General features: G+C 33.3%; 2 protein-coding genes across 2 annotated transcripts; both read left to right on the top strand.

The window, feature by feature from the left end:
• The first annotated feature begins 909 nt into the window (after positions 1-909).
• LOC132286294 (protein trichome birefringence-like 19) lies at positions 910-5,420 on the top strand. Its single transcript, XM_059788610.1, has 2 exons — positions 910-2,015; positions 4,561-5,420. The coding sequence occupies exons 1-2, from the start codon at positions 1,110-1,112 to the stop codon at positions 5,329-5,331; spliced, it is 1,677 nt and encodes a 558-aa protein (XP_059644593.1). The 5' UTR covers positions 910-1,109; the 3' UTR covers positions 5,332-5,420.
• Positions 5,421-13,908: 8,488 nt separating this feature from the next.
• Positions 13,909-18,358, top strand: LOC132284614 (protein trichome birefringence-like 19). Its single transcript, XM_059786732.1, has 2 exons — positions 13,909-14,529; positions 17,335-18,358. The coding sequence occupies exons 1-2, from the start codon at positions 13,930-13,932 to the stop codon at positions 18,154-18,156; spliced, it is 1,422 nt and encodes a 473-aa protein (XP_059642715.1). The 5' UTR covers positions 13,909-13,929; the 3' UTR covers positions 18,157-18,358.

Here is an 18,358-nt window from a genome sequence, read left to right as displayed (position 1 = left end):
ATTCAGAGATGATTTATCATTTTCACATTCAACAACAAGGGAAGGAAAACTTTACCCAAAAAAGAAAAAAACAAGGGAAGGAAAAAAGAAAACAAAGATATTCAAAGCAGTTTCGGCTGTGAGACAAATCTGAGTTGATGAGGCAGTCTAAAGAGAGAATTTTCGGACTTATCAAATTAAGGAGCATAGCCTGTGAGAGCACTATGCACGTCCACTCCAATTTGGGCTTCAGCTTTCTCCAAGTTAGTTGAGGCCGAGCTCAGCTTCTGGGTAAACTCAGCAACCCCCTTTTGGACCTGGATCTATTATACAAATATTACACAATCTAATATACGTTTTTACAATTAATTTATTGTATGGTTTATTTGGTAACAATTTTTTTTAAACCCTTTTATTGCTAATTTTACAATAATATTCTTTGATATGTTTCATAATAATAACTTAGGAAGGGGTGTAATTGTCTTTATAAAAAATTAAACAGATAAAAATGTTTAATAAAAAATAATTACTTAAAATATTCAACTACTTGTAGTTTTAAAATCTCCAAATTCTAACTTAATTTGAACGCAAACTAAATTTGATAACAATTCTTATATTGATTACCAAACATATTTAAGAGTAATTTTTTAAAATAAAAACGCTTTTAAATAATAAAGAAGCAAGGTCAAATTGTTGTAATCATTACAATCCAGAGCTGCAAACCCATGTACAAATTGTCCATACGTTCCTTTCCTATTTTCTAAATTGCCCAGATCTTTTCCATTACGATATTTTCTCTCCATATTTTTGCCATTCTTTCCAAGAATATAGAAAATATGTTGTCTTGTTATTATAAAATTCCAGATATATATACAGTATATATGACTAGTTAGTCACCAAATATTTCGCTGATATTTATCAATTTCCCTTTGATTAATAAGACTTTACCCCTCAATTAAATCAAGAAATTCATTACTCGATCTTTTCCGTCACTCTCTCTCTATATATAAATAATAGACTGATATGCTAGAACCAACCGCTAATTTTGTGAACTTGTTTTAATATGCGCATGGTATGTATCTCTCTCTCTTTTCTCTCTCTTGATTTATTTCCCTCTCTAAACCTGTTCAATGAAGGTCGAAGACATTGAAATCCCTGTGAACAAACACCAAACACGACGGAAGACCACCGTGAAGATTGCTCCGGTAATAGCCCTAGCCATAGTGCTCATCACAATCATCCCTGTATATTACCCTATGCTTAAAATCCCACAAAATTACCATATTTCCCAATCATTCTATTCCTTTGTTTCTTTCCAAAAAATACTAGAAGCTCCCCCTCCTCCAATCCTTGACCACTCGCCTCCGGAAAGTAGCCCCGGACCTAGCCCTCCAATCTTGCTGACTGATAAAGATGTCAGAAAACCACCAATTCGCGGTGGTGATCATGTCCAGCTATACCCTAAAAAGGATGCAGGTGCAGATGCAGAGAGACCATCATCAATCATATCACCAACATCTAACAGTGGCGATCCTAAAAAGGATGCAGAGAGACCATCAACCATGGTGGTGGAACAATATCCTAGAAAGGAGGTAGAGAAACAATCATCAATTGTATCACCACCACCTATAAGTCTGGATCACTTGTTTAGCCCTAGTAACAGCGGCTTGGTGATCCGGCACAAGGACCCTAACAGTTGGAATGGGTCTAGCAGACAAGGAAGTAGTGGTGATGATAATAATAATAAGAAGAAGAAGAAGAAGTGTGATGTATTTTCTGGGAATTGGGTTCGGAATCCGGAGGCACCATACTACTCAAACAAGACTTGCTGGGAAATTCAGGAGCATCAAAATTGCATGAAATTTGGAAGGCCTGACACTGAATACATGAAATGGAAGTGGAAACCAAATGATTGTGAGCTTCCCATATTCGACCCGGTTCAGTTCCTAGAGCTTGTGAGAGGGAAGTCTTTGGCCTTTGTGGGTGACTCTGTCGCAAGAAATCACATGCAGTCATTGATATGCCTCTTATCTAAGGTACGTACATAATTATTTTGGATTGTTCAATTTCTTATCTTGTGTAGATTGTTTCAAATTAAGCTCCTGAATGACCAATACCTTTACCTAGTGGCTTGACTGTTTCAATCCTTGATTTGGTTTAACATAGATGGTTTTAATTGACTATTAATTAATTTGTTTCTTTTCTTGCCTCGATCAGTTCAATAAGTTACTAACAATGCATGAATAGATAATTGTACGCACATGATTTATATGTTTACATATATATATATATATATAATCTCCCCAGTCATAAGTGGCAGCTGGTATCGTTATGAAATAGTAAAATTGTGGCTTCTTACATGTGCAGCCAGCATGGAGATTCTTAGTTTAATTATCTCAAATTTTGGAAGTGAATAACAATTGGATATCTCTACAAAATACTCGTGTATAATATTAATCTCATTATTTTAACATGCATGTTTCTTCTGCATGCTGTCAACAGCAAAGCAGTAGCCAGTATATATGTGTATTTATACACGAAACCTTAGAAGAAAGAAATCGAAGGAATTATTGAAGAGGAAACAGTAGAATTAAAATTAAGAAACAAAAAACTAAACAGTAGAATTAAGCATGAAGTATGCTAAATTTAGGTTAGTAGTCAACTAGCTAGCGACCTTGATGTATGGATTTGGTCTTTTTTGAAACTTTGGGGTCATCCATGTCTGGCATTATTTGAAAATTTGGGGTCATCCAATCTCATTATTCTTGATTTTGGATGATCTTTAACCAGGGGCGGAGCCAAAGATTTAAATTCACAGGGCACAGTGGCAAAAAAAATATAAATAAATAATAGGAGAATTTTAAGAAGTAAAGGAAAAAACACAAGGAGAAGAAAAAGGGAAAGAAAGAAGACAAACGAATTAGAAGGAAATTTTGACCTTTTTTTAAATGAAAATTAAAAAAATTTAAAGAGTACATCAGAAAAAAAAGAGAAAAAGTTGAAAAGAAAATTATGAAAACTAATATTTTTAGGGGTATATTATATAAATTTCTATATGTATGTAAAAATAATTAAAAAATCCTATATATATATATATAATTATATAGGGCCTGGCCACGCCAAGGGGGCATGTGCCCGCCGACCTATATTCTCCTATTTATACATAATTCACCGACGTACCAATGGAATCTCCACACAAATATCACAAGTCTTTTATCACAAGTCACTTTTTGTACACACTTGAATTACCCAATAATAATAATAATGAAATATGGCCTAAAATTTTACTAGCAATGAAACAAAACAAACCTTTCTTGTATGAATTGTATAATGCAACTGATCAGATCAGCAACCACCTTTTTTATTTTTAAATAATAGCTGACTATTTTCCACAATAATATGTATTAGAGTCACTCATGGATGACGCAATTGATGTCCACGTTGGGGGTTGGTTATTGAATGTCCACTTGCGTTAGTGTCCAATTGCGTGTTTTTTCTTACATATTTGAGTCTTTGTTAGCAACGTTGAAAACTAATACCAACAACTTCTTGTTAGAGTAATTACGCATCACATTTATTAAATTCTCAATTAACTAATACATATACCCCGCGACAACATATGTGAAAACAATAGATAAGTTAGACCGTCATTGTCTTTTTTAGTAGTTGTCCAGCAGATGATTTTAACTTAGTGCTACAAATTAATAAATTTCTCTTATCTTCATTTTACATATATATATATATATATATATATATATATCCCTCTAAGAAAGAAATATTTAACATAAAATTAATTAGGGACCAAGATCAACAGGAGGAGTTTTGTGTATCAAAACGATGGTCATTTTGGTGCACGACATTAAGTTTAAAATTGATTGTGTAAAGCACCAAAATATGACTTGTGGAGTTCCAATATATGACTTGCTATGGTTTCTTATCTATGCACCAAAACGGTGTCACTTGGTACATAGCACTAAGTTCAAAACTGGTTGTGCAAAGCTCTAACATATGGCTTGTGTTAGACTCGTACCTGTACATCAAAACCACGCCATTGATTTGGTGCACAAGAATCCTCCAACAAGGAGGAGATCCAAGTAATCATACACACAGAAGACAGAACATATGAATTTAGAGTGATTTAACTATAGCCTAAGTTGACGGGGGAGAATATAGCATTTCTTCTTATTCAATAATGTTGGAAGATTAAACTAAAAGTTGGAAATATCAAGGGTTGAATTTATAAACCAATTCAAGTGTGAAATATATAAAACAACTCATGTGTGGAATATATGAACTATCTCATTGAGAGATGAAACACTTGTGTTAAAGTTAGGGTCTTATTTATTGTCTTATATTTTGTCTTTCTTTCAATAAAAATTCCAAAGTAAATAAAAGTTAATTCATAAATTTTGAATTTAATGTTTCTAAAATATCAATAATATAGTATTACTGACTAATTAAATATTGACGCATAGTATTTTTCTCTTTTATCATCTAAAAGGCTCTCTCTTTGAATTTGAATAGGTATTTTTTGTTTTTACACTCTCTCATAGAGTAGGTGTTTTTTTGCTGCATTTTCAGGTGGAATATCCTGTAGATGTTTCCATCTCCCCAGAGAAACAAAGCAAACGCTATGAATACAGAAACTACAACTTCACAATAGCCATTTTCTGGTCACCCTACTTGGTAAGGACCACAAAAACAGACCCTAACGACACAACCCAAACCCGCCCATTCAATCTCTTCCTGGACGAGTCCGACCCGGAATGGACCACCCAAATCGAACCTTTCCACTACGTGATCATCTCCGCCGGCCACTGGTTCTTCCGCCCCAGCATGTTCTACGTGGAGCGCCGGCTGGTGGGCTGCCTCTACTGTCAAGAAACCAATGTCATCCCGCAAACAGTGTCCTTCAGCTACAGAAGGGCATTTAGGACATCTTTTAGAACCATCAACAGGTTGAAGAAGTACAAGGGGATGACATTCCTAAGGACTTTCGCGCCGTCGCACTTCGAACAAGGGGTGTGGAATGAGGGAGGAGATTGTCAGAGGACGAGGCCATTTAGGAGGAATGAGACAAAGTTGGAGGAATATAATTTAGAGGTTTATAAAATACAAGTGAAGGAGCTTGGAAATGCACAGAGACTAGGGAGGAAGAGAAAGTTGAAGTTTAGGTTACTTGATGTAACAAAGGCAATGTTGTTGAGAGCAGATGGGCATCCTAGTAAATATGGACATTGGCCTAATGCAAATGTGTCACTGTATAATGACTGTGTTCATTGGTGCTTGCCTGGACCTATTGATACTTGGAATGATTTCTTGCTAAACATGATGAAGATGGAAAATAGGTGATCATTATTTTGAACCCTAACAAGTTTTGTTTAATTACTCGATTCATCTCTTTACAGTAAATATGAATAAGAAAAACCACTTCTTTTTATTTTGAACTCTAGCTGTTGTTTAAGTTTATATCATATATCTTCGTGCCCATAATTGTAACTAAGCTACTGATGGTAATTTACAATTAATGTCTAATTTTTTAAAGGAAAACCTACATATAAGTAGGATTAGGAGCTATAAATAACAAATGAAAAATGATACTTAACCATAATCATCAAAGGTTGGTTTGTTTGTTCAAATTCCTCACTCTGTCTCAGGGATAGAGCCAAAATCGTTATAAAGCTCCTTCGAAATAGCACTTTGCATCCACTATAATGGACAAGAAGAAGACAGATCTCAATCAAAACATCAGCAACAACAAAAATAAGCAGAAAGTTGAAAAGGTCAAAAAGAATCATCAAGATGGCAAGAAATATACCAAAGGACTCTATCCTTTAAACGGATGCATGTAAGACACCAAACCAATCTCAGTCAACAGATCCCTTTTTGAGACCAAATGAACAGTAAAAACCAATCTTCAGAAAACATTCTGTGAGTTGGGTTTTGGATTCGTGACTGATGTGGCTGACAACGGTGTTTTGAGACTTGGGATTGTCAGTTTTTTTTTGAGCTAGGAGAAAAAAATCTGAAACTGAAACTGGTACCATTGAAAAGACAACAAAAAAATTAATGAAATTAGACTCAAGAATTACCTGGTTCGGAGTCCGGACGGAAAAGATATCAAGTCCCGAAATCTTAATTGGTGATTTTGTGACCGTTTTTCTTTTGGGCTTGGAGCCTTTCGTGGCAGTGTTGAGGGGGTTTCACGGCGATGGTGGTGGTTTGGGCGAAGAATTGGGATGGGATCAAATACAAGTAACCCAAGAAACCATCAAAAAACCTAGATTCCTAATAAGAAGAGGAAGGAACAAATAACCGAAGAAACCCCCCTCAAAATTGAGTTTTCTACGTGACATCGCAGAAGCAATCGAAAAATACTCAATGTAAGATGCCCAAAATGCCCCTAGACTTTTCTAACGTATAAATGGATCGATAATGACTAAGTTTGATCAATTTTTGTGTGATCGATCATAGAAAATTTCGATCGATCGAACTGCTTCAGAAAGTTGAAAAGTCACAGATCTGTGACGTGGATGACACGGGTCAAGATCTGCGTATACACATTATTACCTATGCCGCGTCGCATTGGATCAATTCCCTATTGAGGCACCGATTTCATAGACGTTAGTGTGTGTATACCCTCCCAAATACTTAACTTCTGATACACAGGCGATCTGATCTCCTTTAGTAAAGAAAGCAGCTATTTTTTCCCCCGCCGCGCCGCTGTGGGCCCCCACCAAATTTGTCAACCCACTGCCTTGTTTCGCGGGGCCCCGCCACAGGCTCGATTAATGATTTAATTATTTACTAAGCAATAGATGAATAATTAAATCATTTCAAGACAATTGTGCGCGTTTGGACAATCAGATCCTCTGTTAAGCTCCTTCAGGGCCAAAGGGAGGGTTCAATTCGTAAATGGTCACTGAAACGCTCCAACCAATTCACGGACCCATCCAGCATACCCCACGGTGTTCGATACGCAAAACGAAAAAAGACAAAAATGCCCTACTCTGCAAGTTCATCGTCACTGCTTGCAATGTTGGTGGCAATCTTCTTGTCATCCCTGTTTGTTAGCTTGCATGTGCAATGCTGTTGGGTGAGGATAATAGGGAGTAATTTTCACATTGTGTCCATCAATTACAAAGAGAGATGTAAGTAAATATGTTGTTAAGGAACATGACATGGTCATCAACAATATCAAGTTAAAAATCCAATTAAGTTACTAAAACACTTAAAATAAAATTAATTAATTTCCTCTATTGTATGCATCTCTATGAATGGTGGGCCAAAATAGCCCACTTTGAAGCACTTTCAAGGCAGTCTTCTTTGCACTAAAATGTCCACCACATGCAAGGGTATGAATGTTTTCATAATCTATGCCAAAGGAAAACGAGTTATACTGCAAAATTAGTTAAAATTACACTGATTGCTCGGGCCCAAATCTCCAGCCGAGAGTGATGTGTCACTATAGCTGTATTACACTTAGATAAAATTTTAAAGACAAAGCTATCTAGAATCCCAATTAGCAAAAAATCTCAATTACCAATAATATCTCTCTTCATCCATCTCTATCCCATAGTCAAACCATTCTTTATTTTCTTCTCTCACCCTTTTCTCCATTACCGTCATTGAATTCCGATCACGATACACAAATATATCAGTTTACAGTACTTAATTTTCTTCCCTGTAAACAAGCATCACTTTTCTTTCTTTCTTTATCTTTTTTTCGGAGTTATGATGAAATTTTTATAAACTTGTTATTTTTTTATTTTATGTTTTGCAATATTCTGCATATTCTTTTATATATATATATATATATATATATATATATATATATATTATGATGATTTCTTTTTAGAAATTTATATATTATTATAGATCTATACAGAGAGATAGTGTTATGATAAAATTTATAAAAGGAATTTAAGGAAATTTTAATTATAGTTGTTTTTGAAATGATGATCTCAATTAAGTGACCCTAAAAAAGGGAGGATGAATACAAGAAGTCAATATAAGGGTAATTTTGTCTTTGAAAATTCATATTATTTTAATGGACATGTTAGTGGAATCATTTGATTGCCATATTAATTTGTTTTTTTTGTGCCACGTACATCCTACCTAACAAATCGGTCTAATATTTCTGCCCGAGTATCATGACTCATAACAAATTCGTTAATTTTAAAAGTTAATTTTTCACCTTGGTTGAATTAAATAAAACAATTACAAATGCATCAAGAATTATTGCTAAAGTCCAAAATGTCCTCACACTCTTATTACATGCAAAATACAAAAATATCCTTCTTAAAATTATCTAATTTCAAATATTAAAATAAATAATTAAGAATAAGTTTAATTAGCAAATAAAAATTCTCCATCTCTTCTCTATGTCGTCCATGGCATTGGATTGCCCTTTGGGATTGATGTCATCTGATTTGAAAGGTAAGAATTGAAAAGGGAAAGTCCACAAGCTTACTATGACACTGGTGATATATCACATAGAAGATTTTTCAATTGTTACCTAAATGAAGCTATTATTATTGTTAATATATTAGAAGCTGTAAAAACTATAATGGGATTTATCAAGGATTTTATATCCTGTTGGACAGTAGGGTAATGACTAATGAAATATCTTCTTTTTTTTCCTGGTAGGTAATATGAAGTATTGGAATATCCATCATTTCTTTTTTGTTGTCTAGAGGTCTCTAGTTGTTGTTTGTTTCCTTCTTCAATCAATTATAAACAATCACAACAAATTTTGAGATGCCAAATTGATAACCCTTATGCAAGAACCCCTAATTTCATAAGTTATAACATACTTCTAAAGCCTAGAGTCATAGATCTGAAACTTATGAACAAAAATGATTACATATTTATATTTATATATGTGTGTGAAGAGAGAGAGAGAGAGAGAGAGAGAGACCTAGAAAATGTGGGTCGTGCCTCGAACGTTGGTGGGGACAGTGCTAGAGAATTATTATTCACTAATCAAACTAATTTTTAATTATCTATTTTATTATATTAAAATTATATAATTTTAAGGAGGATATTTTGATATTTTTAAATTAGAGTGTGAGGATATTTTAGACCTGAGCAATAAATATTGATATATTTATAATTATTTTACTTAATCCAATCAAAATGAAAAATTAACTTTAAAAATTAATCGATTTGTTATTTCAGACTCTTAACTTTACCTTTACGTGGTTTTGCCCTTTTTTTTAATCAAACCTTATACTTGAATTTCTTGTTAAAGAAAAGAACAACATGATAGTGTTTTGCATGTCCCAAATATATGTGTATAATTTTAAATATGATATTTCGATGTGTCCTATGGTTCTGCTCCTACTTACCTAATATATATTTTTTCTCTTTTTTATTTTTGTTTAAGAAGGATGTTTGAGTTCATTATAATTTGTAAAAACATGTTTGACAAGGATAATAATTGAAAGGTTGCCCTTACCTTCGCATTTTTTGTCAATACTAGAGTAAGCCCTCCATTTGCTGCTCCCAAACATAGTTTGATGATTTTTATTTTTATTTTTATTTTTATTTTTCTTTCAAGAAATTCACACAATGTTTTGTGCAATTCTCACTTTTTATTTGGAAGACGTGAAAATACTACTAAATTGCAACAGTTGGTATAATAGGTTTTTGAAAGAAAAAGAAGATTTTGTCCATTGCCCTACCAATGGGGTTATTAGTCAAAGGGGAGCATAAACGTTACACCTTTATAGGCATTTTAAACTACGAGTAAAAAATCCGAGGCCCGTATTTTAAATCCATTATTTTGGTATGGTGTCACCAACCCATTTTTAAGTGGGCTTCTAATATATGGGCCATATTAGAGATCCACTGAGATATAATGGTATATCATGTGGTCCACGAAATTGGAACTGCATCATATGATGGGCCTTGGCTAATATATATAAAATCAGAATCAAATATCTAATCCCCATGGCAAATCTATATATATAATAGAGTTGGTGATAACCATTTTTGGGGACAATACAAATAAGCTGAGTTCTATAGTCCTCTAGTCAATTGCATGTGATAGAAAATCTTTTATAAGTGTTTTTTAATTATTTTATTTTATTTTTTTAGCTGGAATAGCCAATACAAATTTACCTATAGTCTTACACACACTTCATCATGGACATGATACGGGGAGATCAATTCCTTGTGTCGGCATTTTCAGAAGTCAAATTTGAAATTTAGGTACTGCTTTAACTAGTTTTGTATTAAATTCACAAGACTTTGGTATGTGTCACTTGAAGAGGTCGAGCTCAATCTTATGGTTTGAAAGCTATTACTAGGACACTCTGCCGAGTGTGTTTTTATTAGGATGTATATGTGATTGAGATAGAATAGAGCCATAACCAAACACATTACTCAAATAATAGACTCAAAACCTAATTTTAATAGGAATAAAGAGTAAGTGAGAGAAAAACAATCTTTAATAATGTGATAGCCCAATTTTGAGTGAAATAATGTTTTTTATTTTTTTAAGTAAGCAACACTCAATTAAACTATTTTCGACTTTATACTGTTTACCGACTGTGAGTGAAGCGTAGAAATTACTTATAGCAGTGGTTCCCGCACCCCACCCTATTTGGGTGACGAAAATTTGTTATTCTAGTTATTTTATTGAGATATATATATATATTTGAAATAGCAATACAATCTTACAAAAGTCAAGATCAACCTTGCATTCTAGAAACGGCACCTTCACACTTCCTTCATTTTTTATGCTTTCTTGGATGAGAAGTTCCCTCTCTTTTTTATTATCAAATAAGTAATAGTCCAATTGATACAAATTCTTAGTTTTAAAAAAGTCAGTTGGAAAATACATAAAGACATGAATTTGTACGTTTGCTTTAACTTCACCATTGTAATATATAATGGATTAAATAGGAAACTAAAAATAATTAATCCAATGAGGTTAAGTCAATTGATTAGAAGAGAATATGATGATGCATGCATGGGAATGGGATGAGCTTTCACATGACAAACTTTATTCCTTTTATTTCATGAAATGACAACCCAACCGATTGGTTGCCTTCTCAGTCTGCTCACTGTATCATAATTTGGACTCTCTCGGGAGGTTGATTAACAACATATATTATATATAATCTCAATTATTGTAGTGACCGGTACGATACAAATTGGTAGTCAAAATATTATATGATTGTGTTGTGATGATAGCAATTTTTTATTTTTATGTTGAATGAGAAGCTAAACATAATTTGTGATGTATATAAGAATCATCACTTGTTAATGTGGACAGCTTAACTATAATTAATGTTACACCAACCTAATCATGATCGAATGACACCAAAATATGCATTAACCATCCGAGCCCACTTATAATATATATTTTTTAACAAAGGGTAAGTTTTGGATGAGTGAGAACCTTCACAGAATCACAATGAGCTTGAATTCTCATTCATTAATTCATTAAAATACATCTACTATTTAGTAAATTTAATAAATGAAGATGCGTCCAGACGAACTCACCATGAACGTGCCTTCATTGCAGCATTTTCCTTCAACAAGTTGTTTTTAAAGGAATGCAAGTCCTCTCCCTTTCTTCCATGACTGCTTTTGCCCACATTAAGAATCAGTAGTGCTATCGCTAATCACATCCTATCCTTTTCTTTTCTTTTCTTTTTGTCCAATCAATACTTTAGCTACAATTTCCGAGCTTGCATAATGATATTAAACTCAAGTACTCAACCAACGGTCAAGTAGGAGTTGAGTCAGTGTGAGCATTAATTTCATTAATTTGTTGAGTGAGATCGATGAGTTCTTCAGTATGATCCACACCATTGAGTTCAACTAATTTCTCTTAAATTAATCCTAACACTGTAATAAAGTAATTTATCTAATAACGTGGTTTAGCAATTTTTTTTATTTTTTATTTTTTTGTTTTTTTGGGCAACTGCAATTTTATCTAAACGAAACCAAGAGATACAATCATACAAACTCATTTGTGGAACCAATACATTTCCTTTCTTCTTTTACCAATTTAATATTGAAAGCGATTGTAGAGCCAAATGGTGGGCTGCTTCCTAAAAGTCAAGGGACCCACTCTTTTGTGGTCCAAGTAGATTTATGACTTGAGAATGATAAATTATGCTTTGTTGATAACGTGATGACGTGTCACTTTTCTCTTAATCAGAAACAAATAACAGTGCTCCTAAAAAATTAGAGTCTTTACCCTCTAAAAGTAACCATGGGTTGAAAAACGTACACCATGCATTAATGGCTGGTTAGACCCATATTTACTTTTTGTTGGCTGATTTTTCTAATTTATTTGTATTATTCAAGTGGCCCTATTCCTTTTATATATTCAATAGAATTTACATTTGATCTCATTCACTACATCAAACTTAAGTCACGTAAGGGAGTGCGGAAGCGAGAACAAATTTGAGAATAGAAGCGTGAGAGCAACAAAATTAAGTCGAGTGCACACAAAACGTGAGAGCGACACCTATTGAGAATGATTATGTGACTTAGCATCAAACAGATAAAATTTTCATCTATTACATTTTTCAGCCTGACAAATAGACTTAAATATCATTATTCATTAATTATTATAAAGTCTTTTATTATAGCCGGGTGCAGTCATAAGATTTTACCACATTCATTATTTCATAAATTGGTAAAAGTGGAAAGAAATTCGTAAAAACACTAAGTAAATAATTCAAAATGACACATCAAATTAATGAATACAAATACATTTGGGTTGCGTTCGGTTGTATGGAATTAAAATTTGTGAAATTGGAAAAAAATAATTTACAAAATTGAACTAAAATTTTTTTCAATTCCAAAACTTCAATTCCATGAAACCCAACACATATTTTCATATTTGATGTATATTATGTTGTTGCATTATACTTTTACTATCATTATATAAGTGTACGTATATATTAATATATGTATATATAATGTTGCTGTTGGCAGTCTAATAATCCTAATCTAAAAGGGCATGCTTACAAGGAGCCCATTGTCAAATCCAATACAATTATTTAAGTACTTAATGATTTTAGAGTAAAGTTGGTATGAGTTAGTATCAGTTGATTAAACAAAACTGTTAGGGATTAAGCAATTAATGCTGAGAATCTGTCTTAGATTTCTGGATTCGTTATTTCTTTTTATATCAGAAAAAAATGAACTTGACATTACTTTTCACGTGTTGGCGTTAGATCTAAAACTAAAAGTTACTACAAAGGTACGCCGAGGGCCAACAGTTGATGGCGTGAGTGTCGCAATGTTCACAAATTACAAGACAGACCTTTACTCTTTTTTAGCATTTAAGTTATAATAATATTTGTGATTTTTGCTTCCATTATAGAGTATAAGTTAAAATACATGTTACATATATATATATATATGCACGTATTATTGTTTCAAGGTAGGCTTAATTTCCACAATCTCTCGTGTAAGAGGAATATATTTTACTAGCTAGAAGAATGCATTGGATACGGTAACAGCATCACAACCTTGACTACCTACATAAGTTGTGGTATTGATTTAAAATTTTCTTGAACCGTATTAACTCCTAATATGAAATAAACATATATTGACTAATAAAAGAAGTGTTGTATTTATTTGGTAAAAATATAATATACAAAGCAATAATTAATTCATACAAAGAAATATATAATTAATATAATGAGATATGATACATCTTCTCCTCCTATTAATACTATAGGCAACACGATTAAGTTGTTCCTAACAACACATTCATAAAAAATATATAACTAATATAATAAGATGTATACCTCTTCTTCTATTGGGACCCAAAGTTAGACACTACCTAGCTAGTAATGTGATTTTATCTTATACTCATTTAATTGTATACATTTTTAAAAATTAAATATAGAAGAAGAATCAGGTAACATGACTGGATTAGAAATGCTATTAATTATTTGGTGGACATCATGCATCATGTTGAACCAATACCATACTATATGTAACAACCATATACGTGAGTGCCTTGTAGGTCTCTCCTTTCTTCATGCCTTCCTAAACCTTCTCTCTCTCTACAACTCTTCAATGAAGTTCCAACCCATGGATCTTCCCTTTGGGAAAAACCAGACACCACAGAAGACCTCAAAGATAGTGATACTAATAGCCCTTGCGTTGGTCCTTCTCACAATTGTCCCTCTCTATTACCCTTTGCTGAGGTACACTTCCAAGAACATCATTTCTGAGCCACCTTCTTCCTACGATCCTGCTGATCAGGATTCAATAGAAATTGAAAACAATGAGAAATGTGACATTTTTACCGGGGAATGGGTTCCGAATCCAAGTGCACCGTACTACGTGAACACGACATGTTGGGCGATCCACGAGCACCAAAATTGCATGAAATATGGAAGGCCTGACACTGATTTCATGAAATGGAAGTGGAAGCCAGATGGCTGTGACTTGCCCGTCTTCAACCCCTTCCAGTTCCTAGAAATTGTCAGAGGGAAGTCCTTGGCCTTTGTTGGTGACTCTGTGGGGAGAAACCAAATGCAGTCCATGATATGCCTCTTGTCCAGGGTACGCCTCCAACACCATCTTCATTTTATTTTGTGTGGCATTATTTTTGTGTTTTGTTCAAGTTTTTTCATCATTTGAAGTATTTGCAATGTGTGTGTGTGTGTGGCCTCTTTCCCCGGCCCCTTTTCAGATCAAAACATACATGTGCCTTAGTACTATTGTTGTAGATTAATAGTTGACTCAGTTGATTATTTGAACTTTTAATCACTTACTTTTGAGGTAGAACTTTGCTAGATTATGTTATGAAGAACACGTAAGAAGTGCATTGAAAAGAATGATCAAATCTCTCATGATCCTTCGATGTATTGAAGTGAGACCTGTCATGACCCCACTTCAATGCATCAAAGTTGTGAGATATACAATATTTCTTTTTCGTGTATTGAAGTGAGATCTATTATGACCCCACTTTAATGCATCAAAATTATGAGATATATAATCTTCCTTTTCCGAACACGTTTTCAATGAAAAAGTAATTATCCTTGTATTATGTATTATGCTATACTCAATTTTCTAGGTTAAGATCTAGTGAATGATAGTTTTAACCCTCTTAATTAGGTTTCATGTTCATTGTATTTTTATGTTCATTATTTTGTTTTACTTTTGCGCTCTCCACTAGTTGAATTCAACTAGGGTGTGGGGTTAGTGACAAGGTTAGTTGACCTAAACCAACAAGCCATTCAAGGTTTAGGTAAATTAGATGTACTATAAACACATATACATTTTTGAATTTCCTATCATATGTCACATGCATTAAGATCAATGTCCACGTGGCATGAATTGATCCAGCCTGTTCTCTCTTTCCTCTTTATTGTTTTTATTTTTAATTTTTTAATTTTTATTTTTTAAGATCCAGCCATTCTTGACAACCTAGCTCAAGATTTTTCCTTATTAAGTGTACATATATATTTACAGAATGGATATGAAATAGTTCGTAATATATATATATATATATATATATATATATATATATATATATATGAAATAGAAAAATAAAAGGTATCCAATACTTTTGAAGGGAGAAAAAAGAAAGAAGGAATCTATATAAAACATAGCAGAAGTGGTCAACTAGTTACATCAATAGATCTATATAGCAGCGCTTATTGTTCACTGATATTGGACACATCTAAATCATATACAGTTTTTTTGAAACTTTAATTGGAAAAGCTAAAGTGGAAAATTTTTAAAATCATTTTTAGAATTTGGGAATTTTTTGAATGATAAACTTAAAATTGAAAAGTTAACAATATCTGAAAATTTTCAAAATTCATAAAATCTCAAACTCCAACATTTCAAGATGATATTAGACCAATTTACCCCTAAATTAATGCCTCCGAAATAGTTTCAGATCTTGAAAAAGACTGTTGAACTATTTTTATATTAGAATATAGGTGGCACACATGATGTTAATTAGTAGAATTCATATATAGATATACATATACGCATAGGTACATGATTTGAAGTTAGTAGAGCTATGTATCACAATTATTAATTCTGGATGAAGTTTATAAACTACTTGGATCAAGACAGTCATTGTCATTTTAAAATTGGTCCAATAGATGGGATTCAATTAAAATATTGAACATTAATATATAAGTTAATCCCAATAAACAATAGGTCCACTTGATCAAAATATTGAACATTAAGTTAATCTCAATAGGTCCACTTGATCATTATTTAATGAAGTGCACATTTTTTTCTTCGTGGGCTAGAAGATCTACCTTAGTTTCATGCAGACCATTCATTAATGGAATCAATACCTTAGATAAAAAGTTTCAGATCTCCTAAAAATTAACAAAGAAAGTAAAATTATTATAAAGAGGCCAAACCTGAACATGGAAAAAGACTTAGAATATCAGAAAATAAATGTGTGTGTGTGTGTGTGTGTGTGTAGATCGATTTGTCTATAGATGGCCAGCTTGAGATATGTCAGATTGTTTTTCGACATTCCAACCATCTCTTGCTTAAAGTCGTTCTGTATGTTTTGTGTCTTTGCTACTTACAACCATTATAACATATACATACACACAAATATATATATATGATGATGACTTGACTTACAACCATTATAACATATACATACACACAAATATATATATATATATGATGATGACTTGACTTACAACCATTATAACATATACATACACACAAATATATATATATGATGATGACTTGACAACAAAGCTTGGGGAATCCAAGCCTGGCAATGCTGAATTATTTCTCTTATCTAAATTGCTTATCAACAACACATTTGTCTTCTTCATACATTTTAGGTCACTAAAGTCCTTAACCACTACATATGATATGATCATTTTATTCTCTTCAGTAGGTATGAAACCATGTGTTATGTTCACTTTCTTTAAGACACACTCACGGACAAAGATGCTTTGGTGAACAGATTCACTACCTAATAATACATATATAAATTTATATAGAGAACTGTGTATGTGATATTTATATATATCACTTGGGACAGTGAAAATCTTTGTTCTAAAATTAAGTGGTACATGAACTGAAATAATGTTTATTCTAAAAAATTAGTTTTTTTTTTTTTTAAAAAAAAAGGCTTCTAAAAAATTAGTTCTTTCACCAATTCCATGCTAATAAAGGTATTTTTGAACTTTCATATATACATATATTAGACGGTAGTGGTGTCAAATCTCTTATAGCGCATCATAATCCATCACTATCGGACAGATGCATACAGTACTCAATTCATATGCATCATACAATTACTCCAAAGAAAAATATACCCGGGTTACGTTGAAACATTCTTATATAATTACTTCGTTTTTGATGCAATTTCAGGTGGAATATCCTATAGATGTTTCATATACAGCAGATGAGCATTTCAAGCGTTGGAGATACACAAGTTACAACTTTACGGTTGCGTATTTTTGGACACCCTATTTGGTAAAGACAAGTGAAGAAGACGCTGATGGTCCAACCCACACAGGCCTCTTCAACCTCCACCTTGATGAGTATGATGAGGACTGGACGAGCCAGGTGGAGGAATTCGACTACCTGATCCTCTCCGCCGGCCACTGGTTCTACCGGCCAAGCATGTACTACGAGAAGCGCCGCCTAGTCGGGTGCCGGTACTGTCAAATTGAAAACGTTACTGACCTCCCAATGTACTACGGGTATAGAAGGGCATTCAGGACAGCTTTTAGAGCCATCAACAGCATGGAAAACTTTAAGGGCATCACATTCCTCAGGACTTTCGCGCCGTCGCACTTCGAAAATGGGTTGTGGGACGAGGGCGGAGACTGTGTGAGGAAAAGGCCTTTGAGGAGCAATGAGAGCGTTTTGGAGGATGTGAATTTGGAGATGTATATGACCCAAGTGGAGGAGTTTAGGGCTGCTGAGAGAGAAGGGAGGAAGAGAGGGTTGAGGTTTAGGTTACTTGACACAACACAAGCAATGTTGTTGAGGCCAGATGGTCACCCTAGTAGGTATGGGCATTGGCCAAATCAGAATGTGACAATGCCCAATGATTGTGTGCATTGGTGCTTGCCTGGACCTATTGACACTTGGAGTGATTTCTTGCTTCATATGTTGAAGTTGGAGGGCAGAAGATCGTTTCAGCAAAAAATGCATTTGAAACAGAGAAAACAACGGATGATATAACTTCCATTTCTTTGGTTTGATTTTCTGAAAATAATTTACAAGAATTCAGAAAATGGTTCTTTTTAATTTTTAATTATTACTTAAGTTTGGTGAGTATATATGGGCAGGAGTGCCAAGTAAAAAAAACTGAAGAAGAAGATTTTGTAATTTATAATGTAATAAACTTATTTATGATTGAATGCTATGATAGTTTTTATATATA

This window comes from Cornus florida, unplaced genomic scaffold (genome assembly GCF_030987335.1).
Source record: "Cornus florida cultivar Cherokee Brave unplaced genomic scaffold, ASM3098733v1 CherokeeBrave_3.0.0_Hap2_Chr11, whole genome shotgun sequence".
Taxonomy (NCBI): domain Eukaryota; kingdom Viridiplantae; phylum Streptophyta; class Magnoliopsida; order Cornales; family Cornaceae; genus Cornus; species Cornus florida.
Note: the sequence above shows the minus strand (reverse complement) of the source record. Positions and strands in the feature narration are given on the sequence as shown.

What these genes read in the sequence shown, in the direction of transcription:
- LOC132284614 (XM_059786732.1), top strand. Translation starts at nt 13,930, where the DNA reads ATGTTGAACCAATACCATACTATATGTAACAACCATATACGTGAGTGC. An exon ending in TGATATGCCTCTTGTCCAGG is followed by an intron (nt 14,530 to 17,334) that starts GTACGCCTCCAA and finishes ATGCAATTTCAG; the next exon opens with GTGGAATATCCTATAGATGT.
- LOC132286294 (XM_059788610.1), top strand. Translation starts at nt 1,110, where the DNA reads ATGAAGGTCGAAGACATTGAAATCCCTGTGAACAAACACCAAACACGA. An exon ending in TGATATGCCTCTTATCTAAG is followed by an intron (nt 2,016 to 4,560) that starts GTACGTACATAA and finishes CTGCATTTTCAG; the next exon opens with GTGGAATATCCTGTAGATGT.